Source organism: Pholcus phalangioides, unplaced genomic scaffold (genome assembly GCF_987345545.1).
Source record: "Pholcus phalangioides strain wild (caught in Gottingen) unplaced genomic scaffold, Ppha-v1.0 ptg000017l_1, whole genome shotgun sequence".
NCBI lineage: Eukaryota > Metazoa > Arthropoda > Arachnida > Araneae > Pholcidae > Pholcus > Pholcus phalangioides.
The window spans coordinates 23,065,181-23,092,619 of NW_028301610.1; the positions used below are offsets into that span (position 1 = coordinate 23,065,181).

Below are 27,439 nucleotides of genomic sequence, written 5' to 3' on the forward strand. Positions count from 1 at the left end.
CATTCATTATTTTAATAATCTGTAGTTCTTTAAATATCTACTAAAAGCTAGAGCTCTAAAATTTTATTAAAAACATTTCTGAGCTCATAACAGCACATGTTTCTTTTACTTTTATTTGTCTTTTTTTAGCTACTTTGTCATCTTTCAACTCTACCAAATCTCCATTAGTAAACTCTTAGTCACCAACTTCAATGGTTTCAATGTTACTTAACCTGTCAGACCAGACACGACCCAGGCTCTGTCCCTCCCGGGATATAAGCCTTTTACCCGTGTGGGTTGATGTTACTTAACCTGGGACCATATGGCTTCTTGCAGTTCTGAGCTATTCTAAAGAGGCCACGGATGAGAATCAAGTGAAAGGAGATCTATAATAAGCGGTTGAAGAGGCCACAGAAAGATGTAAAGAAATAAAGCTTTTAAATGAAATATGTTGGGAGAAATTGCAACTACTTTCAGAATACAAAAAAACTCTCTATACAGGGTGACTTAGAAATGACGGGAAAACTTTAAGAGGTGATAGGACACACCAATACAAACAATTGTCATTGAAAAATGCATGGTCTAACATGAAATGCAAACGTACTAGCACGTTTCAAAATGGTCGCTCCGCAAACATTAAAATGGCATTCCTATTGAAATTCATCAAGAGAAAAAGAACACCATGCATGCAAATGTAACCTGGGGAAGAAGAAGAAACCGTGTGCAAATCTGCATCGCAGTGAATAAAAGGCATATGGGTGCAACATCTTACCCGTCGGCAACCGCCATGTTGTGGATTGTGGTACACCAAGGCCACGGCCCACAGCTCATGTGCTTGTAGTTGGCTTATCTGCCACCATCTCCAAAATCTCGTCTTCCACACCTGATGTTCTGGCAGTCCTTGTAAGACCTGCATCAGACCGGGAAGCAAGAAAGGTTCCCGTTTCGCACAGCTGCTGATGCAAGTGAGCAAATGTTTTCAGATTGGGCAACCACCTGTGGGGAAAACGCTCACTAGATCAAACTAGATTTGATCACTGATCAAACTTAAACTAGATTTGTGCTGCCTTTGTGGTACTTCTGTTTGCAGCTCCATAAATAAAATGCATGCCTGCTTTTTCAACCTGCTGCCTGCTATTACAAAAGTGCACCATTATCTTGTACGTCACAACTGTTAGAACGGTTGCAAGCTGGAATAACTTCACAGAGCTGTCCATGCCTTTTTTTCACTGTGCTGCAGATTTGCATACGGTCTTTCTTCTTCCCCAGGTTGCATTTGCATGCATGGCGTTCTATTTCTCCCTATAAATTTCAACAGAAATGTCATTTTAACGTTTGTGGCCATTTCAAAACATGCTAGCACGTTTGCATTTCATGTTAGACCATGCATTCTCTGATGACAATTGTTTGTATTGGTGTGTACTATCACCTCTTAAAATTTTTTTCATCTTTTCTGAAATCACCCTGTAGAACCAGAGCCATCTTTATGCATGGACTCATCTGGGCATGACCTGGGGTTCTCATGTCCATAGGGCACAGGCATAAACTTGTATTGGGCTCATGGGCCTGAGAAATATTGGGCTTCAGCCCCCTCCCCCTAAATATTTTTGAGTCCTCCCAGTATTTCCAATGACTCTACAACTTTGTGGGGGGGGGGGAGGAGAGTGCTACATGATCAAATCTGGTGCTATGATTTTCGAGAGTAAGTTTGTAAATACGTAAGTTGGTTCTTTTCAGCCAAGTACAGTATCAGAACACTTGGCCTAGTCTCAGGGCCCATGACGTTGAGATGGCCCTGTATAGAATTGGGACAAGAGGGAAGCTTGCTGAGCAGTGGTCTAGAGAGATTGAACTTATTTACAAAGATTATGTCCACTGTAAATCTACTCAAAGAAGAAATAGATTCTGTAAGTAAATAGGATCTTTTTCTTTGACAGGGAGGTGGGGAGCTGGATTAGACAAGGAAACGAATAATGGAACCTATACTTTCTGTCATGCTGGTCTACCTTTATGTTTTCCAGTATGCCGGCTAATTTGGGAGGTGTGTATATAATTACTAAAGTAACTATTCGCGCTTACCTTTTACTTAGATTATTTTAAGAAATAATCAACTCATCAAACATGTCAAAAACATATTTTGATATGTTTATATATTATATGTACAGCGTCATCTTAAAGTATAGGCCCACTCGGGCACAGCTTGAGAGAAACTCAGTTGCAGAGGGGGCCTTTTAATAATGAGAGCTGGTTAAGATTTTCGAGATTAAGCATGCAAATTGAGCAGAGACAGAGAGAGAGAGAGACATTTCTAATCTCAGTTGGGGGGGGGGGGGGCCTTCAGAAATATCATTTTGCCCCAGGCCCAGGATATTGTTAAGATGACCCTGTATATAGATGACACTAAACTGCATAAGGAATTAATATCTGAATTGGCAAGGTGTACTACAGGCCAATGACTCGATGAAGCAATACTGTACAAAAAGATACAGGGTGGGTGTCAAGTCTTGTATGGGCTATTCGGATATTTTTTATAATTATTATTATTTTTCTGTTCATGTGAGTGGCAACAGTTAGTTTTGTCAAGCTGGCGAGTCCAGTCCAGTCTTGGAGTGTTCCTTTAAAAAGATGTAAATAAAAACACGTTAAGTTTTTTTTGTCGCTCTTCAAATTAATAATTGAACCCGCGATGCTGGTAGCAGTTAATATCCCCGGCCAGCACGTTTTGAACTGAACATTTTTTGGTACCCTCGGCGGGACTGTTTCGATTAATAGTGTAGTATTTCCCGTAATTTGTTTCTAGTGTGTTTCTCATCGCGAAATGGAAACTTTGAAGAAAACAAGAGCGGCACAACGAACTGCTTATACGAAATCATATAATAAGTTGGAAGTGTTACTTTCTACCAGTGATGTGCAGTCAGTGGCGGTAGAGGCAGAACTGAACATTTTTATTTCTAAGGCAGAGCGGTTGGACGGCACGCACACGGCTATTTTAGCCCTTCTGGATGAAGCCGAATTTGAGGCCGAGTATGAGAATGTGGAGGATTTTCGTGATAGAGCTTTAAGAATTCGTTTAAGTGCTCAAAGAATCATCGATACACCTCATCACGGAAACAGCAGTGCTGACACCTCGGTAATTCGTGAAAATGTTACGGACCGAAAGTTTAGGTTACCGAAGCTAGAGTTGCGAAAATTTGATGGTGAGGTAAAAGAATGGTTGCCGTTCTGGAGCCAATTTGAAAAGATCCACGTGGACAAGGACATTGCTGAATCGGACAAGTTCCAGTACTTGTTGCAATCAACGGTGGAAGGATCTCGTGCGAGAGAGGTGGCGGAAAGTTTTCCACCCACCGGGGAAAATTATCAGAAGGCAGTGGACAGTTTGAAGTGTCGGTTTGGACGTGATGATTTATTGGTAGAGGTGTACGTCAGGGAACTTTTGAAGTTGGTTCTAAAGAATGCCACATCTCAAGGTTATTCAGACAGGTTATGTGTACTTTATGATAGCTTGGAGTCACAAATACGTGCCCTCGAGACTCTGGGAGTTACAACTGAGAAAAGTGCTGCGTTACTTTTTCCGCTAGTGGAATCCTGTCTTCCAGAGGAGCTACTCAGAGCTTGGCAGAGAAGTCCAAATGTTGAACATCGAAGTGATCCACAGATCCGACTGGAGAGCTTGCTCAAGTTTGTTAAATCTGAAGTTGAGTCTGAAGAACGGATCAATCTCGCAATGGCTGGATTTGGTTTGAGGGAAGTGTTGCCAAATAAAGGAGGATCTCATAGAGCAACTTGTGAGAAGGTGCCCACTGCCGCTAGTTTGCTTACTTCAAGTGTACGTGATGGAAAAGTTTGTGTTTTTTGCAATTGTAAGCATGAAAGTTCAAATTGTTTCAAGGCTCAAAAGATGATTTTTGCAGATAAACAAAAATTACTCAAAGATAAGGGACATTGTTTCAAGTGTTTGAAGGGGTCTCATCGAGCTGTCAGATGTAAACAATTCGTAAAATGTGCTATTTGTTCTAAGGGTCACCATGTTGTTATGTGTCCAGATTTAGCAAGTAACAAACCAGTTACAGGGACGTGTCAAGGTGAACGTGTCAAAGATGCTGTGAAGTTACATAAAGAAGAGTCAATCAATTTGGCTAAGTTCTCCAAATCAAATCCGAAAGTACTGTTGCAAACGCTTAATTGTTATTTAGTCAAAGGGAAGCGTACTTTGAAGGTGAGAGTATTATTTGACACCGGCTCTCAAAAATCGTACATTAGAAAAGAGACAGCTTCTGTTTTAGGATATGTACCTTTGCGCCAACAAGTGCTTTCTCATTCTCTTTTTGGTGCGAGAAAAATTGGTGAAGAAGTTCATAATGTATATAAGATAGAATTAGGAAGTTTGGATGGTAAATTCCTCTGCAACTTTGATGCTCTTGAACAAGACGAAATCTGTGACAACATCCCTTCAGCACAGAATGGACCTTGGATGGAGGAATTGAGATCTATGAAAATTTTTGTGGAAGATGCTGAAGATACAAAAGGTGTTGACGTGTTGATTGGAGCTGATGTGGCGGGAAGATTATTCACTGGAAAGAAAAGGGTTCTCAAATGTGGACTTGTTGCTATGGAGACCTGTCTTGGATGGACTTTGCTGGGAAAGACTAATATGTATTTGGAAGATGGAGATACAGTAGCAGCAACGACCATTGCAATGTTTGTAAAAGAATCCAAGATATCAGATCTTTTCGACCTTGATGTGCTTGGCATAACTGATCCCGCTGCCACAAAACTGAAGCAAGAGAAGGAGTTTCTGACCAAACAATTTTTTGAAGAGACTGTCCAGGTGAATACAGATGGCAGGTATGAAATTGCTCTACCTTGGCGTGAAGATCATTCACCCCTACCCTCTAATAAGGACTTGGCTGTAAAGAGGTTGGACACCATGACCAAGAGACTCCATACAGAAAATTTGTTCAACTCATATGGTGATGTCTTCAAGGAATGGGCGTCCTTAGGTATCATCGAAGAAGTACCAGATGAAGCTGTAGAAAAAGAACATTATTTGCCTCATAGACCGGTTGTCAAGAAACAAGGAACCTTCAAGGTGCGTCCTGTGTTTGATGCTTCAGCTAGGAAGGTAGGATCGCCCTCTTTAAATCAGTGTTTGGAGCCTGGTCCCAACTTGTTGGAATTGATCCCTAACCTTCTTCTAAGATTCAGAGAATTCAAGTATGGGCTCACTGCAGATATTGAGAAGGCTTTTTTACAAATAAGTGTACGTCCAGGAGATCGCGATTATCTACGTTTCTTGTGGTGGAATGAGAAGGAAAACTTGATGATCCTGCGTCATTCTAGAGTTGTATTTGGCATCAAAAGTAGTCCATTTCTCTTAGAAGCTGTTCTGGATCATCACTTGAAGAAATACTTAAATTATTCAAAATTCCAACACACTGCTGAGAAACTCCTCAAGAACTTCTATGTTGATAATCTTGTCATCAGTCTGGATAATGAATTTGAAATTCCATATTTCATTGAACAAGCTCGTTCAATCATGGCTGAAGGAAAGTTCAATTTGAGAGGATGGCAGTACACAGGAGATGACAACCCAGATAAATTCACAGCACTTCTAGGACTTGTGTGGGATCGTGAAAAAGATGTTCTTAAAATGAACTTGGATTGGTTGGAGACTTACGAATTTGATAAGATTTCCAAAAGGACAATTCTTTCTGTGACTCACAAAATTTTTGATCCTATCGGTTTCTTGTGTCCTGTTTTGCTGAAACCTAAGCTGTTGTTACAGAGAATGTGGAGGGATGGCTTGTCATGGGACAATGAGGTGAAAGATGATTTGAAAAAGGAGTTTATGGATTGGTATGTGGACCTTATTCTTTTGAGGGATGTGTCCATTGAGCGTCATTTTTTGCATGAATCAGAGAGTAAGAAAAGTGTTAGTGTTCACACCTTCTGCGATGCAAGTGGCTATGCATACGCCGCTGCAGTCTTCATTCGTGTTACGTGTTTGCAGGGCATCAAAGTCCATCTATTGGCAGCTAAATCTAGAGTTTCTCCTGTGAAGCCCGTCTCTATCCCTCGTTTAGAACTGTTGGCTGCCACGGTGGGAGCTCGCTTATGTAAATCTGTTTTAGAGGGGCTCCAGTGGAAGGATATTGAACAACATTTTTGGACTGATTCTACCACAGTATTGACCTGGATACAACAAAATGAACCGTGGAATGTTTTTGTACATAATCGAGTACAGGAGATAAGGAAGTTGACAGATCCAGACCTCTGGAGATATATTCCAGGGACTAGCAATCCTGCTGACCTGCCATCAAGAGGCTGTTCAGCCAGACAATTGTTGTCAAATAAATGGTGGAAGGGACCTACATGGCTTTCACAACCAGAAGCAGAGTGGCCTGCTACAGAACTTGTATTTGACAGAGATGCTATCTTAAGAGAAAAAAAGAAATCTACATCAAGTTCTGTAACTATTTGTTCATTGAGCCAGTCAACTACTGAAGGAGATGGAGATGCATCTCAATTCGACTACTATTTCTCAAGCTATGACAAGATGATTCGAATGATGGCCTGGATGTTGAGATTTATTTCTAACTGTCGTGTTTCTAAATCTTTGAGAGTGACTGGAGAATTATCGTATGAAGAAGTCAAAAGAGCAGAAATCAAGTTGCTGAAAGTTGTGCAAAACGAATACTTCTTGGATGAAAAGAACAAAAAGAAATTGAGTTCATTAATGCCATTCACAGATAATGAGGGACTTTTGAGGTTGAAAACCAAGATAACTTACAGGAAAGATACGTTTGATTTTCGCAGTCCTATCGTTTTGCCTTCAGACCACAAGGTGGTAAAGCGACTAATAATGACAGAGCATAAGAAGAATTCGCATGCTGGGACTCAGATGCTGTTGAATATTCTAAGAGAACATTATTGGATTTTGAATGCAAGAAAAACTGTAAGATCTGTTTTGGCTAAGTGTGTTGTTTGCTTGAGGCATGCCAAACAGACACTGACTGCTCCAACATCTTCGCTGCCTGAAAACAGAATAAAAGACGCAAGTGTTTTTGAGATTGTTGGAATCGATACAGCTGGGCCCTTATACTTGAAGGGAAATATCAAGGCGTGGATATGCATATACACCTGTGCTGTATTTCGAGCTGTTCATTTTGAACTTTTATCATCTCTATCTACTGAGGCTTTCCTGCAAGGTTTTCGGAGATTTATTGCACGTAGAGGTAGGCCCTCTATTGTTTACTGTGATAACGGTACCAATTTTGTGGGTGCTTCCAATCAATTGAAACTGGTTGACTGGGATGAAATTGCCCGACATAGCACTACAAAGAGAATTCAGTGGTTCTTTAACCCACCTACTGCTGCCTGGTGGGGTGGTTTTTGGGAACGATTGATTGGTGTTACCAAACAGATTTTGAGAAAGGTTCTTGGTCGATCTCTTCTGTCATATGAAGAACTTTTGACTGTGTTGTGTGACACTGAGTCAATAGTGAATTCTAGACCACTTACCCATGTATCAACTGTGGATAGTAGCTTAATTCCGCTATCACCAAACAGTTTCTTGCAAGACATCTGTGAAACTGGAGTGCCTGATGTTGATCAAATTGATGAAAAAAGTCTTAATAAGAGAATGAAGTATCGACAGCAATTGGTAAATGACCTTCGGAAAAGATTTCGATCTGAATATTTGGGGCTTCTGATTCAGAGGGGTGAGTGTAAGAAATATGACAAGCAGATAAATGTTGGTGACATTGTGCTCATTGGAAATGATTCAACAAAATCTATCGAATGGCCATTGGGACTGGTAACAGAGATATTGCCTGGCAGAGACCAAGTGAAAAGATTGGTGCGGCTGAAAACATCTAAGGGTGAATGCCTGAGACCAGTTCAGAGACTTATCCTCCTAGAAGTCTCAGCGGATGATACTCAAAGGTCCAAGATGCAGGAGGTGAAGACTAGGTCTGGCAGGACAGTAAAAGCTCCTACAAGACTGAAACTTTGAAAATTGTCTCATTTTTTTTTTATTTTGACTAATTGAAAATAATTTTTTTTTGCCTTCGAGTTGAAGTCGCAATTTTGCATATCATGTTTGTTCTTAGATTTTGATGAGGATTAAGTTGTTTTCCAACAACTTAAGGTGGGAGGATGTCAAGTCTTGTATGGGCTATTCGGATATTTTTTATAATTATTATTATTTTTCTGTTCATGTGAGTGGCAACAGTTAGTTTTGTCAAGCTGGCGAGTCCAGTCCAGTCTTGGAGTGTTCCTTTAAAAAGATGTAAATAAAAACACGTTAAGTTTTTTTTGTCGCTCTTCAAATTAATAATTGAACCCGCGATGCTGGTAGCAGTTAATATCCCCGGCCAGCACGTTTTGAACTGAACAGTGGGCAAATGCATAAGAACTGGAAAAATAACCGAAATAAAAAATGGTTTGCAGGGTCAGCATCGCTAGGTCATGGGAATTTTTTTAAGACAGGAAAAAAAACAAAAACCGCCGATAAGTGGCGCTGATGTACACAAGTCAAAGAAAACTGTATCGATCCAGTCCATCCAATCTGCTGGAACTGAGAGATGTGATCTGCCATGAGGCGTCATGTATACATCCGGACCTACTGCACTCTGCCATTGCTGGATTTGTGACTCGCCTGGTGGTGGTCATGTACGTTAGAGGTTCCATAGGAATAGTAATGTGGGAGTGTGTCTGGTTTTTCAGGTTCAGGTGGTGGTCATGTGGAACACATATTGCTGTAATAAACGATTCGGAAGCATTCTGTTCGTTATTTGCGTATCTTTGCTTTGACTTGTGTACGTCAGCGCCGCCTAACGGCTGTTTTTTGTTAGTATGACAAAAAAAAATCCCGTGCCCTAGCGATGCTAATCCTGCAAACCGTTTTTTATTTCGGTTATTTTTCCGGTTTTTATGAATTTTTAAAGTTTCTACGGACTTTTTGCACACCCTGTATTTAGAGTTGTGTTTCGTTCCCGTTTTCCGGGAACCCTGGAAGAAAAAAGCAATAGATGATGAATATGGAGGGGAATGGGACTTTTCGGACATAACGCATGTGATCCGCTCCAGGGCCGTAACTAGGCTGGGGCGACCGGGGTACTGCTCCAGGGCCCCAAGCTGAATAGAGGGCCCCAAAAAATTTACACTTATTTTGCATAATAAAACCCTTTCAAGAAGGACCCTCAAGTAAAAGTCTGCCCCGAAAAGGCACACAACGGCCCTGATCCGCTACCACTAACTCTTTCACAAACAGTTGGTGTAAAATGCTTCCGCATCTCAGCATATCTTCTCCTAAGCTATGGTCTGCCAGGTGTGCACGATTCTTACGGATCTTCATAGTTTTTGTGTGTAGTCTAAAAGAGAGCATATCTACGACAGGGCTATAGGGGCATGCCCCAGAACTCCCTAGCTTAGAGGGGGGCCCTATGATCCTATATCTGTATAGCAGTGGTTCCCAACCTGCGGTACGGGCACACCCTGGAGTACGTGATGGGTAATTGAGGGGGATATGCATTTCTACAGGTATAAAGGCCTCCTGCACACAGGGCCGGTCCTAGAAATTTTGCCGCCTTTTGGATATGACTATTTAAAAAGAGTTTTCTTTTTTCACGTCTATCATCCTAATACGGTGGTTCCTAAAGCGTGGGTCACGACCCCTGGAGATCGGTGGATCACACTGATGATTTAGAGTAGTAATGTTCAAACTTTTGCCACTACCCCAGTAGCACAACGATATAGTACAATATCTGGACCATATCGTTATATATCGAAATGTCAGAGGAATATCAGATGTCATAACTATGATATAGAACGATCTTGTGCTATATGGTGCAAATTATTTATGATGTTAATTGATCAAGTCTTTAATTTTTCAGTCGAATATGTATTTGATTCCATGTGAATAATCTCTACTTTGAAGGACAACAACTTGGGACAATAAATTATTTTAATATAGTTTGAAAAACATAGATCTATATCATGAACCTGACAAAGATCTATATCAGATTCTCGATATAGACCTGATATAGATCTTTCAAAGAAGACATAGCTCTATATCCTGAGCATGACATACATCTATATCGTGAACCTGACAAAGATATATATCAGATACACAATATGCTGATATATCAACATATTGTGTCCATTTAAATAAAAATATTGCCTTCAAATAAAAATTTGGAGAAAATTTAAAGTCGAGCGTACAATTTTTTGTTTGAATGGAAATTAAAAACGTTTGAATGAATAATTTTTCATAAGAAATTTTGATTTTAATAGGATTAATTATGTTGATATATAAAAATCATTTCATCAGTTATAATTGAATCCTTACTGTGTATGTTTTACATCGTAGATGTTGGTATTTTAGTAGGGAGCAACAACTTATCCACCGTAACTTTAATTGCCACTTTATAATTGCACATATTTTTTTAAGTTAGAAAAATTTGCTCTTGTTTTTGTTGTATATGTGTGTTTTTCTTAAAACTATTTATTATTTATTTTTTCACTTTGATGTGTTTTCATTTTTCACCATACTTTGAGAGTTTTAACTTTTTTGTGTTGCATATTTTTATTATGTTTTATTAGCATAAATTAATAATTTTAAATAAATAATTAATATACTACACAATACATTAATTTGTTTCTTGTGTTATAATTTCCTTATTTATAATATAATTTTTTCAATTATCTGCCTCAAAATGATAAATATATCTCACTATTTCTCTATTTTGTAATTTTTGTGTGCATACATATGAAAATGAATAAATTTAATTGAAAACACAAATAAAACAAACCATTACTTGTAAACTAATGTGATAATAACATCCTGTAGTCAGTTCTGTTGTGGTGGGTTGGTAAGATGCGGAGTTACAGATGGGAAGGGTTCAGGGTACATGGGTTCAAACCCACCCACCTACAGAAAAATACACTTTTTTTTTTCTTCTGAAAGGGCGCCATCTATCGTCCAAAATTTGAAGTATTTGAATATATCATATTTACCATATAGATCTATTTATCTCTGACTATGCCTTTTTTAGCCAGAACGATATCGTGACCTGATATAGATCTATATTGGAAACTGAAATTTTACGATATAGATCTATATCTTTGTGCTACTTGGGTAGTGGAATCCTTGCAATGACAACGTTTATCCTCGGCTCCCTAGAATAGTCTAAAAATAACCGCTTCAAAGCACTAAATGGACAATCGTGAATGTCATCAGCTCGCTGCGATGTCCTTGACAAAGGTTGGCAACGCCCCTAGGAGCCACGAAGCACACTTTGAGAAACACTGGTCTAATCCCATAGGGAAGACACAGACAGTAAATAACCCAAAAATTTAAGGTGTTCTTCGTCAGAGGCAAACTTGGAACTAATATTTGGTTGGCGATACTGTGGGCTGTTGCAATAGGGGAATAAGTCAGGTCAAAACAAGCAAAATATAATATTATTTTAAGAAGACCGATACAGAAAAATGGCATAAATCTAGTGGCTTATTATGGCACCTTGTTCACAAAAAGAGGAGTCTGTGTCAGACAATTCAGATCACAGACTGAAGGAGAACAGATTCGGGTATACTGCAGTGGGTTTCAAACTTTCCTCACCCACGGCTTTCTTGCCCTAGTCAACGTTCGTCCACGGCTCCCCAGAGCAGCCTAACAAAGACCCACTTCGAAACAATGAACAGGAACATATGAATATCACAAACTCACCATGACGCCTCAGACAAAGGTTGGCTAGGAGCCGTGATGCGCCCTTAGAGAACAACTGGTATACCAAAACGAGCAGCCAAATCATTCCTGACCCGAAACAGCACCATGTTACAAATAGGCCGATCTCTAGTATGGTGTTGGTCGCAAGAGGCATTTGTTGGCAGATGAACAACGAATCCAAACTTGCTGAGGTATTCGGCCAAAAGGAAAGTTAACTGGAAAAATGTTGATAAAGAGTGAAAAGATCCTCTGCAAAGAAGCAAAAGAACCTAATTTCAGAACCATTGGAGACCTGAACCCAAAGAACCAGATACACCCATGTGCATTTGGTTCCCATCACTTATGTGATTTCGAACCTTCCTGAAGAATGGATGCAACTGGAAAAGATATAGTTTGGTTGTCTATGTCCTGAACCTGAAAAACCAGACACACTCCCACATTACTATTCCTATGGACCTCTAATGTATAGGGAGTGTGCTGGACAGCTGCCAATCCTCCAAGAAATCCCAGAGGTGGACCCACCACCACAACCCGATCGGCTCAACACAGTTCGCACCCACCAGCGAGCCACGCCGGAACAGCCTCAGCCGAGCCTGAGAAAGGGCGAGTCCCTCAGGCTACACATGCCACCGGTACCAACCACCCGGAAACGAAACACGGAGGGTCGTCTATTGAGCTTAACGAAATACCAAAGCCCTCTCCTTCGAGGGCAGAAGACAAAAGAAATATGGGCAGGCGTGGACTGGCCACCCATCGCCAGTGATTCACAAGAACCACCAATCTGGGAGTACAATAGAAGCTCTTCTCCGCCATCAGGGAAACGACCATTCAGCTCCCATCTGGTCGTCTGCCAGGGAGCAACTCTCCTAGCCATCTGCCAAGGAGAGGGTGGCTTCCATCCGATGGACCATCGGAGAGCATCTCGCGCTCCCACTCAGCAACTCGCTGACGAGCACATGAAGATAAGTCGAATCCCCAGTGACGGCCACAGTAGAAAGAACTTGCGGTAGGGGAATAGAAGCAGAAAATATTTCATATAGTCAAGTGATACATCAAAATACAAAATATACAATGCAAATTATGAATAACATGTAGAGAATATCATGTGCTAGACAGTGTGGAATATATCATGTGCAAAACAGTGTACAACAAAACAATACCAAATGCAAGTCGTAGGAAATCGAAAAAAGTTGTAGAGTAACAAGTACAATGCATAGAACGTAAATAGGAGATGAAGATATATTCAGAAAGAACATTGCGCTAGGGAAAGAATCACCTCCCAGTAAAGAAATTGAGCTGGGGAAAGAGTCTCTTCCTAGTCCAAGAAATTTGGCAAGAGTAAGAATCACTTCCCAGTCTCATGTTTCCCCACTAGGGGAAGAATCCCTTCCTAGTTCTTAATCACTTTGATAGAGTATTTAGATGAACCGTTCTGTTTAACAATTGCCGCCGCTGCCATCATTCGTCAGCGGGCTCTTGTCATAGGAGGTTCATAATCTTGACCGTTGGAATCCGAGTTCTCCGAGGAAGATGGAGGATTAGATATCCAGTTTGTGTGAACCACTAGAGTTCTGTTCAAGGAATGAGAGGAGATTGTGGATCCGTTGAAGGAACATTGGACTGGTTGCGATTCGAACATTCCAAAAAAACTGTTTAGAAAGCTAGTTTCCTATTGAATAGTAGTGAAAAGATGACGTTAAGGGGCACGAAGAAACATAGTGGTGAAGTGTACCCCTTCCACCGCAAGCACAGAAGTACACTGCTGGCCACCGTAAATGCAACACCCTGAAGGAAGCATGCAAATAATATGAAATTTACAACATGCATTAGCGGAGGTGAGATATGCAAATGATTAGAATTTCAGCGCAGACGCACATCACGCGCGCCTGTGGCGGCACTTCAAAGCGCTATTTAAGGCTTGGAGATTTCGACGATTTGAAGTATGGCAATTGTGTTTTTCTTGTGGTTTTTTCAAAAAAACGATCATCTTTTGATCAAGTATCCGAGTTCGACAGAGGAAGGATAGTGGCCTACCGAGATTGTGGATTATCTTTCAGGGAAATCGGTAGTTGTGTTGGACGAAATCAAACAACTGTAATGCGGATATGTGATCGTTGGATGCAGGAGGGTACGACGGACCGACGTGTTCGATCGCATCCACCTCAGTGCACCACTTCACTTGATGACAGGCGTATTGTGCGTATGGCAGTGACGGATCGCTCAGCCACATCACGAACCATAGCACAGCACATTCAGTCTGTACCGCATCATCCAGTGTCTGCGCGTACCATTCAACGCCGTTTACAGCAGAGTGGTCTGTCCGCAAGACGTCCATTGCTTCGTCTACCCTTGACGCAGAACCACAGACGTCTCCACCGCCAATGGTGCGATGAAAGAAGGATGTGGATGGCACAATGGAATGAAATTGTCTTTACTGACGAGTCACGCTTCTGTCTGCAACACCATGATGGTCGGATTCGAGTCTGGAGACACCATGGAGAGAGGATGCTGAACAGCTGCGTTATGCACCGCCACACTGGTCCTGCACCGGGTATTATGGTATGGGGTGGTATTGGATATCACTCTCGCACTCCTCTAGTATGCATTGCCGGTACTTTAAAAAGCCAGCGCTACATCTCCGAGGTATTGGAGCCAGTTGTCCTTCCTTACCTTCAGGGTTTGCCCACAGCCATATTTCAACAGGATAATGCGCGACCACACGTGGCACGCATTGTCCAAAGGTTCTTCGTCAATCGCCAGATTGAATTGCTTCCCTGGCCAGCTCGCTCTCCGGATCTTTCGCCGATAGAAAACATGTGGTCCATGGTTGCTCAACGATTGACCCAGATTACATCCCCAGCTGCCACACCAGATCAACTTTGGCAACGCGTGGAAGCTGCTTGGTCTGCTGTACCCCAAGAACACATCCAAAGTCTCTTTGAATCAATGCCGAGGCGTGTGGCAGCGGTGATCTCCAACAATGGCGGCTACTCTGGCTACTGATTTTGGCAGGAACCACACTTCACAGAAGTCTATAAATTTAATCATTTGATGCTTGGTCAACATGTTATCTACAAAATAAATATTGTTGTGATATCTCTTGTCTTTCTTGGTGTTGCAATTTGGGTGGCCAGCAGTGTAATTGCTGGACCCACGAAATCTCTTGAGGTACGCTGCGAAGGGGCTGTGTTCTGTAAACAGAATGATCTTAGAGCGAGGCCACACTTCTCTTGTGATGTAAACTTGCGGGGCGAGACGATTCACCTGTGTAGAAGTTTCATTCGTGTCCCATATATACTGTCAACTTTGAAGTAGAAGCCTACGTAGCTCACCCTTGGCGTGGGATGCTGGAAGAGGGAGGTCAAGGCTGGGTTCCCCATGAGCTGCCATCTTGGCTAATTCATCTGCCTCTTCATTGCCTTGAATCCCATGGTAAGCTTTAACATAGGGAATGAAGATGTTGGGGTGGTCGAGAAGGATTTTCCTGATGTTGCGAATGATGGAGTATTTAGAGATAGGGTTAAGAAGTGCCAGGATGTTAGGCTGTCCGAATATACAGTCGTGAGTTCATGCTGTTCTTCTGCAAATTGCACCACATTGAAGAGGGCGAGCATTTCTGCATGGAACGCTGAATTTGCATTGTTCAGCCGGACTGACCAGGGGTCCGATCTCTGTTCGTCTCTAAAGGCTACAAATGCAGCTGCCACACTTCCAGAATGTTTAGATCCATCTGTATAAATTGAGATGGGGCGTCGATTGATAGGCACTTGAATAGTAGAAATTTGATTGTCCAACAGGCCGCAGCTTGGGTGACTAGGCCATCCCAAAGCAAGAGACTCGTATTGCAAAAGCATATGTCTGTCCTGAATCGTAAAAGTTGAGTACTCATAGCTTCAGTTTGTAGAGCAAGGCCCAATGGGGAATTTCCAGAAGCAACTTGGAGAACCTTTGTTGCTGTGGTCCTGTATGCCCGGGTAATAAATAATAGTGCAGGCCTTTGTACGACGTCCATTTTAGCCATAAGTCTGGCTGATGGAGATGAAAACCAGATCGAGGCATCATAAGCCACTTGACGATAGAGTACTGTCTTGTAAAGGATGTTTTTAAGATTTCTATGGAAACCCCAATTCGACACAGCGAGGCGGCGAAAATTTTCCAGGGTACTGGTTGTTTCACGGATCAGTGAGAGAGCATAGGCTAAAAAGTTGAGATTTTTGTCTAAAATAATGCAGAGTATTTTGATAGTTTCGGTCGACTTTATTCGTTTACCATCTATTTTAATCGAGGGCTTTTTTTTCGTCGATTCGGCCAAAGAAATGATGACTTTTTAGCTTCTACTTGCAAATCATTTGCTTGAAACCATTCATGAATTTGTTGTAGCGCTGTATTAGCCAATAACACGAAATTTCTTCCGGCTCTTTGGCGGAAACTATGAGAAGGAAATCGTCACGAAGGCCTGAGCAGAGATTCCCTGAGCCCACGGTAGCCTAAGTAGTGGGTCGAAGGCAATATTCCAGAAAGCAGGACCACTACATGCGCCCTGGGGGCATCCTCTGCTCAAAGTTCTTGAAAGAGCCTCCGAGCCTATGTGAAGGGTGATTGTCCGGTCAGAGATAATGTCCTCAAGAATTTTTCTTAGGGAACATGGGATAGGAAGATTTCGGAGGTTGTTGGAAATTACCTCGTGTCTGGCACAATTGAATGCACCCTTTATCTCTAATGAAATAACTGCAGTTAGTAGAGTTTTTCTTCTTTCTTCCAGCTGATTCATAAGATGTTGGAGAGCATCATCCGTTGAACGGCCCAAGCGAAATCCGAATTGGCGTGGATGGAGGAGGGCATCTCGTTCGACGTAGAACATTAGTCTTTGTACAAGAAGTTTCTCCAAAATCTTGCCCAGGTTAGAGTAATCGGTCGAACGGCTTTAGAAGCACCAATTCCTTTTTTTAGGCAAAAAAATAAGTTTGCCTGGTTTGAATACACCCGGAAAAGTGGAAAAGGAGAGGCATTTATCAAAGAAATTCTTGAAGTATAATGGATGAGCTCCGGATGATTGCTTGTACTAAATGGTTAGACAAGTTGTCAGGACCAGCTGCTTTTTTCAAATTTAGTCTGTTAACAACTCTTAAGATTTCGTGGATTTCAAAATTAGGTTCAAGTTGCATGCTATTACGGTGATGATTTTGAAGAGGGATGAATGATGATACTACTGGGAAGAGGCAGCACCTCCTAGAGATAGAAGGCCTCTGCACTCCGCTTGTGACGTCAGTAAGTAGTCCATTTTCCCTCAGAATATTCAGAGGAAAAAAAATTCCCTGCTCGTGTCAGTATCATCGTTAAGAGGAAAAGAAATGATCTGGTTCAGAATTGGTGATTTCTACGCCTCACATCCAATTACTATGCGGTATTTGTGAGCCAATCAGGAAGATTCTATGCCAAAATAAGAAGAAATGAAATAGGATGCTGTGTTTCAAAATGTGGCAAACGTGCTAGGTAGTCCGAATGACGTTTACGGCAAACAGTGCAGAGGCCTTCTATCTCTAGGAGGTGCTGGAAGAGGTAATTGATCTGTTGTGTAGCTAAGTCCTTAGAAGTTGTGGTGGTCAGTGAGATAGGCTGAATTTGAGAGTGTCGTGGCCGAAAAACAGCTTTGTATGGTGTGCCATATGATGTCGTGGCCTGAGAACAAAGTTTCTGCCAGGAGTTAATTTTGGTTGTGTGAACCGCTTTCTTGAACTGAGCTTGAGTTCTTCGAAGTTGTAAGAGTAAATCACACATCGGTGTTCAGTCCAAGTTTATTTCTACGGTAGAGTTTTCGTTCCATAGCTCGTAGTCTCTTCTTTTTATGAGTAAGGTCATCGGTCTACCAATGAGTTGTCTTTGGATGAGTAGTTGTAGCTTTAAAGCCCAGAATGGTAGTACATTTGTCATTAATTACGAGCATGAGTTTCGACGCATGTTGTTGCAGCTGGATTCGATCGGAAGTAGAAGCCAAGTCATTCGAAAGAGAGTCCATAGTTGAGACAAGAGACTTTTTGAAGCTTGTGAAGTCTTATTTGAGAAGTACGAAATTTGAACGGAGGTGAGATCGGGATGAGATCACTTTTATCAAAGATGACTGTCTCTGTCCGGCTGTCCAGCATATTGGGAGAGACCAGCGGCACTTTCCAGAAGTGCAGGAATGGACGTGTACGGCCCCCTAAGCTGGGACCTCTGTGGGCCCCCAGATCAGACTTTCCAGGGGACCCCTCAAAGGGAATTTATAGAGTAAAAAAAAACAAAAAATGAGAATCGTGCCGGGCCTTAGGGCTGGAGCCCTGTCAGCCCCAACCTTGTGGGGGCCATGAGGACGTGAATTCAGCAGGAGTTGAATAGAATTTCAAAAGTATTATGTTTACTTGCGCTTATTTACCCAACTCGCAGTTTCCCCTGAAAATGATTTCAAACATAATATTGATGATGATACATAATGATCAATGAATTTATGATTTCATCACAACAAATCTGTCATAAAAAAACCGCTCCGTATACATGCCATCCTAGGCGGTTGCCTCGTCGCCTCATGCCTGGGGACGGCCCTGCCTGTGCATTTCTAGTGATATGATAACCTACTACTCATATCTAAGTATAGCAATGCTTGTCAAAAACTTTTAGGAATAAGCAAACCTTCTATGCATTTCTAGGCGTATGCAGGGCGGTCCGGGCCAAGCATCATGGGCCTCCGTGCCAAGTGATTTTTCTGAGGCCGTACCAGGCAAATTCTCGGAAATTTCAACGAGATCTCATTTTTGTGAGGTCCCTTTTCTCCTGAGGTGCCCGGGTGGGCCCATGCCTTAAGATGGCACTAGACATACGTCAATGCCGTTTTAAAGTATTGGCCCACCTGGCCACCGCTCGGAAGCATCACATAATCTCGTTCAAATTTTTGAGAGTGAGCATGTAAATTTGCCAGGTAGGGCCTCAGAAAAATTATTTGGCTCGGGGACCCATGATAATCTTAAGACGGCCCTGCCGTACGTAAGTTTCCTCGCATTTCAAGAGGTGCGCGCCTTCTAAGCATTTTTACGGGTACACTATGGCCCATCACAAGGGTGGGGCTGATAGGGCTCCGGCCATGACATTCTAGATAACAATGTATACAATATAGGAGGTCTTGCTTCAGCCCATGGGTCTGGGACTAGGGATTAAGGTTTCGGGTTCAGGTATTTCTCAATCCCGGGAAAGCAGGACTCGGAGCGCTTTTCGGTTATCGTAAAAATGTCAGCAATTTGAACAAATTAAAAGGCATTGAATAACAGTAAAAGTATTAATATTAAAACGTTTTTTATATTTAAAGTTTATTAATCACAATATCATTACTAATTATTTGTTTATTAATTTATTAATTTTTTTTAAACAATTGATACATTGATTTGTAGAAATAATCGTTTCCTTTTCATCGAAAGTTCGACTCCAGTACAGGTGTAAGGGCCTGGTGGAGGGGGGGAAGATGTACCTCGTGGATTGCCAATGATGCTTCAAGTCTAAAATACTATTTAGTAATGAGTACGGTTAATCAATTATTGTTATTAAACTATTATATTATAATCCATCTTATATTATGTCTGTCAGTGCAAGTGAAAAATTTGTGTCTGAAGTTTGAAAACTACTGTCTTGAACACTGGCATACGCGGAAGGAAAGGCACTAGTGCCCCCCAAGACAATCAGGAACTAAAAACAAATTTAATTATTTTAGTACAAATCTTAAAACATAGAAAGAAAAAACCTTTATGTGGTACTTTTTAATTGATTTCTGTTGATTTAAATGCTTTGTGAAATTTTTCTGGACGAAATTCCTATTTTTTAAATCTTCTTTCCCCATCTTTTTCTGGCCTTTCTAAAGGTCGTTCCTGCGTACGTCTCTGGAGGGAGGGGGAGGGGTTAAATCCCCATAACGTTTTTTTAGCAGTGCGAAATGGAAAAAAACACCTTTGGGAATAAAAAACTTCAATTTTCATAACGCGATCTGTACGTATATCTGTCCAGGGAATTTGTTCGTGTCAGCAGACATCCATGACGAACCGGAATTCGAACCCAGACTTGCACAGTCGGAGGCTAGATTTTTTTCGAACCTTTCTCGCCTCCCTCCCCACTAGAGAAAATTCTGTGTACGCTACTGGTCCCAAATCATACTTCAAAGGAGTGATGATTTCAGCATATTTCATTTTCTTTCAAGGCATTTATCAAATTCTTATTTTGTTGATGAATATAAAAAAGGGGTGGCCAACCCGTGGCACGCCATGGTATCAAGAGTGGCACGCGAACGCTTTTCAAAAATTAAATAAGTTCTATTCCACTTTTCAAAATCAAAGCAATTCTCTGAAACTTTTAAACAGTCTTTTTCTTATGAATTTCTATTCAATACGTTCCTGTTAGGTTTTTCATTTTTGGGCATAGTTGCTGGACGTCCTACGTGTATGAGATTCAGTATCGTCCATATAGTGGATATGTATTGTATATCCATGAATTCTTGTGGGGGAGGCCACTTAAGCCCTCTTACAAAATTTATTGACTTATTGGGGAAGGGTGGACCCAAGCACCCTGAGTGCCCAGGTTCCAGTGTCTATGCCCAATATAGTGTAGATAAGATAAACTTCTCTATCGAAATACAAAATTTGCATCGAGATAATCGAATTCATGAATAAAAAATAAAAACAATTTAGAACTCAAACTAGAGACAAACTGAACATTTTTACGAAAATAAGAGGACAGCCGATCATTATCATGCAAGAATAAAGAAAAATATCGTGTCCCGTAAAATCGGGACGCATGGTATGATTCTTAAAATTTGTAGAGTGGCAAGAGCATCGAAAATAATCTTGATTGTGGTATGGCTTAGAAAAAAGTTGGCCACCAGGGCCGTAACTACGCTGGGGCAACCGGGACACTGCCCCAGGGCTCCGACCCGAATGGGGCCCCAGCAAATGTGTACACTTATTTTGCAACTAGCAAACCTTTCAAGAAGGGCCCGAAAGAAAAAGACTGCCTCGGAGCCCCAAAAAGACACACTACGGCCCTGTTGGACACACATTATTCAAATACAAATACAACCCCACAACAGGCAAAATGCCCAACGAGGTGGCTGAGAAAAAGATGCCCATATAAATATGGAAGTCATATACACTCATTGCCATAAAAATTTGCGCACCCAGAAGAAGTCAAAATGAAACGAAATTTTACACATGTAAGTACTACGTTGATATAAGTAAGTGATTAGAAAATCCAAGAAAAAGGATCATTTATTGCAGAAAAAAGTACAGATGAACAGAAGTTTTAGTACTCTGTTGGACCCCCTCTAGCGCGAATGCACGATGCGATACGAGCGGGCATTGAGGCATACAAGTTCCGTATGATGTCCTGAGACATCTCGTTCCACAGTTGCTGTAAATGTGCCTCTAGTTCGACCAACCTCGTAGGGTGTCCAACTTGCCATCCCAAATGATCCCAGATATGCTCGATTGGTGACAAATCTGGGGATAGAGCAGGCCAGGGAAGGGTGGTAATGTGGCGGAGGTAGTCTTGTGACATCCTTGCTGTGTGTGGCCTAGCATTGTCTTGTTGAAAAATGGCTCCTGGGAGCCCTGCCACGAGTGGCAACACATGTGGCTGAAGGATGTTATGGACGTACCGCTGGGCTGCCATTGTGCCATGGATCAATATTAAGGGTGACCGTGTATCGTAAGCAATGGCACCCCATACCATGACACCAGCTGTGGGAGCGGTGTGTCGCTGTAAAGCGAAGGCAGGATTGAAGCGTTCACCACGGGGCCTCCACACACGAACACGATTGTCATCACTGCTCAAGTTGAATCTCGATTCGTCGCTGAAGACGACCTGGTTCCATTCCGTTGCAGTCCAATCCCGTCGTGCTCGACACCACTCCAAACGGAGGCGTTGGTGGGTGGGTGTCATTGGCAGCACACGCAATGGGCGCCGCGATACCAGATGCCCTTCAGCCAGGCGCCTTGCGATGGTTCGGGAAGACACAGGGGCCCGTAGTGAAGCTGCTGCCTGTGTCTGGATAGCGGCCAATGAGGCAGTTGGCTCTACGCGTGCGTTTCGGATGATGTGACGGTCTTCTCGACGACTGGTCTGTCGAGGGCGTCTCTCTGACAACTGCTCATATGGTCTTCGACGGCGGCGTAACGGCATGTCTACCTCAGCATTTCCTTTGCAAACGATTAAATACACTCCAGCAAGCTCTGCTTACCTGTTTTATACTCCAAGGAGAACGAAGTTCAACGCCCTCTAGTGGCATTACGCAATGCGCAATCACGCTGCATTTCTAATCATTTGCATATCTGCCCGACATGTACCTTCAGGCCAACTTTCGTTTCGATCCCACAATTATTTCTTGGTGCGCAAATTTTTATGGCAATGAGTGTATTTCCAAAAAAAATATACCAACCCAATTAAAAATGCAGTTAACAAAAATTATAATCAATATATACACATGATAAAATACTATACAATGCCCATAAAGAATACTCATGGTTGTCTTATACACAAATAAACACAGATGCGGCACACCGGGCGGCAGCGCAGACTTCCGCTCGACTCCGAAATTTTTTTAAAAATTTCACACAGTAAAAATTCACATGACATCACGCTTTTTTGAGCCATACTTCCACAACAGAGAAGTTGAGAAAACTTGAGGAGGTACAGGGGTTGTCTCTGATATATACAGATACAAAACTTGAGGAGATCCGTGATTCCAGAAATAAGAATATAATCTACAGTATTTCCATTCTTCTTTATAGATTATAATCTATAAACAAGCCGAGTCAGAATTAATCTGGGGAACTTATTTTTTGCGGTTCCTATCCGTCCCCTTCCCATGGCCTTACATCCTGTGTCAGGGCCCCTAGGCTGGAATCTTTTGCGGGCATTCAAGCCAGATTGTTCAGGGGGCCGAATTCTGCAGTTAATTTATAGTGTTAAAAAAAATAAAAATGATAAAGGTAGTCCTGGGCTGTGGAGCTCTTTCAGCCCTACCCTTGTGGGGGTATGCCCCTCCCTCACAACTTATCCCAATAATTCTAAACAAAAAACCCCTTTTTTCGCCCTTTATTAGGGGGTATAGAGAAAAGTGTTGTGCATTGAGAAAACAACTTTACAAAATGTTTGGGCTTGCCAATGCTAAAATGAGAAGCTTTTAGGCAAGGCGAGGCGAGACATCTCATTTCAATGCTGCTCAAAGTGTTTTATATACACTGCTGGCCACCCAAATTGCAACACCAAGAAAGACAAGAGATATCGCAACAATATTTATTTTGTAGATAACATGTTGACCAAGCATCAAATGATTAAATTTATAGACTTCTGTGAAGTGTGGTTCCTGCCAAAATCAGTAGCCAGAGTAGCCGCCATTGTTGGAGATCACCGCTGCCACACGCCTCGGCATTGATTCAAAGAGACTTTGGATGTGTTCTTGGGGTACAGCAGACCAAGCAGCTTCCACGCGTTGCCAAAGTTGATCTGGTGTGGCAGCTGGGGATGTAATCTGGGTCAATCGTTGAGCAACCATGGACAACATGTTTTCTATCGGCGAAAGATCCGGAGAGCGAGCTGGCCAGGGAAGCAATTCAATCTGGCGATTGACGAAGAACCTTTGGACAATGCGTGCCACGTGTGGTCGCGCATTATCCTGTTGAAATATGGCTGTGGGCAAGCCCTGAAGGTAAGGAAGGACAACTGGCTCCAACACCTCGGAGATGTAGCGCTGGCTTTTTAAAGTACCGGCAATGCGTACTAGAGGAGTGCGAGAATGATATCCAATACCGCCCCATACCATAATACCCGGTGTAGGACCAGTGTGGCGGTGCATAACGCAGCTGTTCAGCATCCTCTCTCCCCGGTGTCTCCAGACTCGAATCCGACCATCGTGGTGTTGCAGACAGAAGCGTGACTCGTCAGTAAAGACAATTTCATTCCATTGTGCCGTCCACATCCTTCTTTCATCGCACCATTGGCGGCGGAGACGTCTGTGGTTCTGCGTCAAGGGTAGACGAAGCAATGGACGTCTTGCGGACAGACCACTCTGCTGTAAACGGCGTCGAATGGTACGCGCAGACACTGGATGATGCGGTACAGACTGAATGTGCTGTGCTATGGTTCGTGATGTGGCTGAGCGATCCGTCACTGCCATACGCACAATACGCCTGTCATCACGTGAAGTGGTGCACTGAGGTGGATGCGATCGAACACGTCGGTCCGTCGTCCCCTCCTGCATCCAACGATCACATGTCCGCATTACAGTTGCTTGGTTTCGTCCAACACGACTACCGATTTCCCTGAAAGATAATTCACAATCTCGGTAGGCCACTATCCTTCCTCTGTCGAACTCGGATACTTGATCAAAAGATGATCGCTGTTTTCTACGAGGCATAATTGATCGTTTTTTTGAAAAAACCACAAGAAAAACACAATTGCCGTACTTCAAATCGTCGAAATCTCCAAGCCTTAAATAGCGCTTTAAAGTGGCGCCACAGGCGCGCGTGATGTGCGTCTGCGCTGAAATTCTAATCATTTGCATATCTCACCTCCGCTAATGCATGTTGTAAATTTCATATTATTTGCATGCTTCCTTCAGGGTGTTGCATTTACGGTGGCCAGCAGTGTATATATACTGTGTGTAATTCATTAATTTAATAACCTATTTATTAATAGGATTAATTTTATTACAAATTTATTTACTGCAGCTTCTAAAGTGCATGCTTTTAGTGATAAGAATTTCTTAGGCATGCCTAATTCAGTACAGAAATGTGATTTGGTTCAACCTTACTTTTCTTCCGGGATCCCGAGAAATGACTTCGGATTCTCGGGAATTTTCCGGTTACATTTCAAGTGCGGGATCCCGACAGGGCCGTCTTAAGAAGATCATGGCCTCCCTAGCCGAATGGTTTTTCTGATGCCCTATCTGGCGAATTCACGAAAATTTTAATCAGACCTATTTTTGTGAGGCTTCTTTTTCTCTTGAGGCTGTGCCCGGGTGGGCTCATGCGTTAAGATGTCACTGGATCCTGGTGGAGGAGCCCTATCCGGAAAAATTATTTGAGAAGAAGAGAGGGAATTTGGAGGGAAGAGAGTTATAATACATAGGTATTAGGTAAAAGAAATGAATTTTTTTAATATTTTTGTGAATAATTAGCAGAGAATATGTAGCGTTACGCCTAGCAGAAGATCGAGTGGATATTAATGGTAGGGAGTATTGACGTTTAAAGAGAAGTAACAGGGTTTTATAAAAATATAAGTATCTAAGTTGTAGAATTTCTATACTTTTGAAGAGAGTGATGGAAGGAGTATAATAGTCATTAAAAATTAGCCTTATAATTTTCTTTTGTAGTGATATAATAGGTTTTAAGTTATTCAAATAAGTCACTACCCAAAATAGGTAAACCGTATAATAAGTAAGAATGAAACAGTGAGTAGTAAAGGGTGATTACAAAAGAGCGATTAACAAAATATTTTATAAAATAAAATTTATTCATTTTAAATCTTAATATGATTTGTAGATTATGAACATGGGATTTCCATTTCATGTCAGAGTCAATATAAATACCCAGATATTTTATAGTATTCACTTGTTCTAATTCATGACAGTTTACAATCAGTGTTAATGTTATATACAGGTTTATGAATCATAAAGTCAATATTCAAGGCAAGAAAGTTAATATATTTAGTTTTAGAGATATTAAGTTGAAGATCATTTGCATGAAAGCAGTCTCTAATTTTTATCATGTCAGAATTTACTGTATTTCGGAGAGATTCATAAGTAGCAGCAGAGTAAAGTATGACTGTATCATCAGCAAAAGTGATTATCTTGCCATCAATTTTTAGATTACATAAATCATTTATGAATATATTAAAGAGTAGGAGGCCAAGAACAGATCCCTGGGGGACTCCTCGGTTAACCCCTAAAAATTTACTGGAATGAGAGCCACATCTAACTCTCTGAGATCCATTCATCAGGTATGACACTAAGAGATTTAGGAGGATGTCTCTAATTCCACATGCCTCAAGCTTATATTGAAGGAGAGATTTCATGATTAACACTGTCAAAGGCTTTAGGAGAAAAAAAAATTAGTATGAGAAAGGACTTTAACAAGGACTTTTTCTCGGTGGGGGGGGGGGGGAAGGGTTGGGGCGGCAAACATAATTTTGCAGTCCCCTTCACTGTAAATGAATAAGTATTATTACTCCCGCCAGCCCCCGTGGCATACGGATTTAGTCTGAGGATCGGACATGAAAGGGCAATCCCGCATAGCACGAGAGGCTTTGCTTTTTATATCTCAAAACAGTGATAAACGCTAAAGGGTCATTATTAAAATTAGTCAAAAGGCACACAATTTTGTCGGGTCTAGTCGCGCTGCCTAGACCACCTTTACTGTAAGAGTAAATGATTTTATAAGGTATTTTTTTGTTTCCCCTTCAAGATTGCCACCCGGGGTAACTTCCCCCTTCTAGTTTCGGCCCCAAGGTACGCAAGTCTCCCACGCAATATTCAAAGTGTACTTGGAACAAGAAAGATTGAGAACTATACAGACTGTTTCACTATAATTGACCGAAAGGAATATAAATTCTAGGGTTCATTTTAAAATTCAACAAAAATCTCAAAAATGATCAGCAAAGAAAAATCATATTATTAGGGAAAATACCATAAATTAACATTTTTATACGGCTCCCCAACCTAAAAAACGCAAATTAGTAAATTTTGCGCCTTTCTCTATCAAACTTGAAGAAATTTACCCCGTAAAATTTCGATCAAAATTCGTCGAGATTCTATTTCTCGTATGAGTGCACGGGGGCCCACAAATTTTCTGTGTAGGGTATCAAAATTAGCCGCCTTTTGTATGTATTTTAGGCACAGCCTGCACGTCCCTTCGTACGCCTCTGCTTCAAAGAAGACTACACTTAAAGGGAATCAAAAATTCATATTTTCAGGGGCCCCGAACTTACGAGGAACAGAACCTGCTATAGATGGGTCTATGAAAAATTCATTCCTTGGGGTCCACGGAAGTCCTCCAGGAGATACCTTAACTGCAATTACTTGCATTCCTTGGAAGAATCAAACAAAATAGAATGAAGCATGTTCTTGGAAAAAAAAAAAACAGAAAAAGAGGGACAGTAAAACCCCTCATTTGCGGACACTAACGTTGATCAGGGATTTAAAATGAATACTTTGATTATAGAAGGGAAATTATTTGTCCGCAAAAGGTGGGTGAACGTTAAGAGGGGTTTTACTGCATCAGTTTTTCCCATCTAACGGTATTTGGGGGGAATAACCAGTAGATTAAAAAAAAAAAAAAAAAAACACAACACATTACTGAAGCAAAAAACAATTATTCTGAATGAACAGGATAAATTATGAATAATTATTTTAATGATTATTTTTTTAATGCGACAATTATAAGATAGAAATTTATAAAATTAAGAAGGATTTTCCGCATACTGAAAAGAAACACACACATTGCTCATGAATTATTCTAAATTAAAAGCTAGAAAATTCGAATCAAGAAGTAAAACTTCAGTAAAGTCTCTCTTTTGCGGACACCGACGGTCAAAAAAATTCGTTCATCAGGGTTTGAAATGCATACTTTTATTATACAAGGGGAGAATTATTATTTGGCCGTAAAAGGGGGGGGGGGTGACGCATCTGAGGGGTGTCCGTTAAGAGGTTTCTACTGT

General features: G+C 41.5%; 2 protein-coding genes across 8 annotated transcripts in view; one reads left to right on the plus strand and one right to left on the minus strand.

Annotated features, from left to right (window-relative positions):
* Nucleotides 1-27,439, minus strand: part of LOC149072557 (bromodomain adjacent to zinc finger domain protein 2B-like) — a 339,679-nt gene that overhangs the window by 229,049 nt on the left and 83,191 nt on the right. The gene's annotated exons all lie outside the window — the stretch shown is intronic.
* Nucleotides 2,798-7,996, plus strand: LOC149072558 (uncharacterized). The gene has a single exon (XM_089247237.1). It carries the CDS (start codon nucleotides 2,798-2,800, stop codon nucleotides 7,994-7,996), a length of 5,199 nt encoding a protein of 1,732 aa, XP_089103363.1.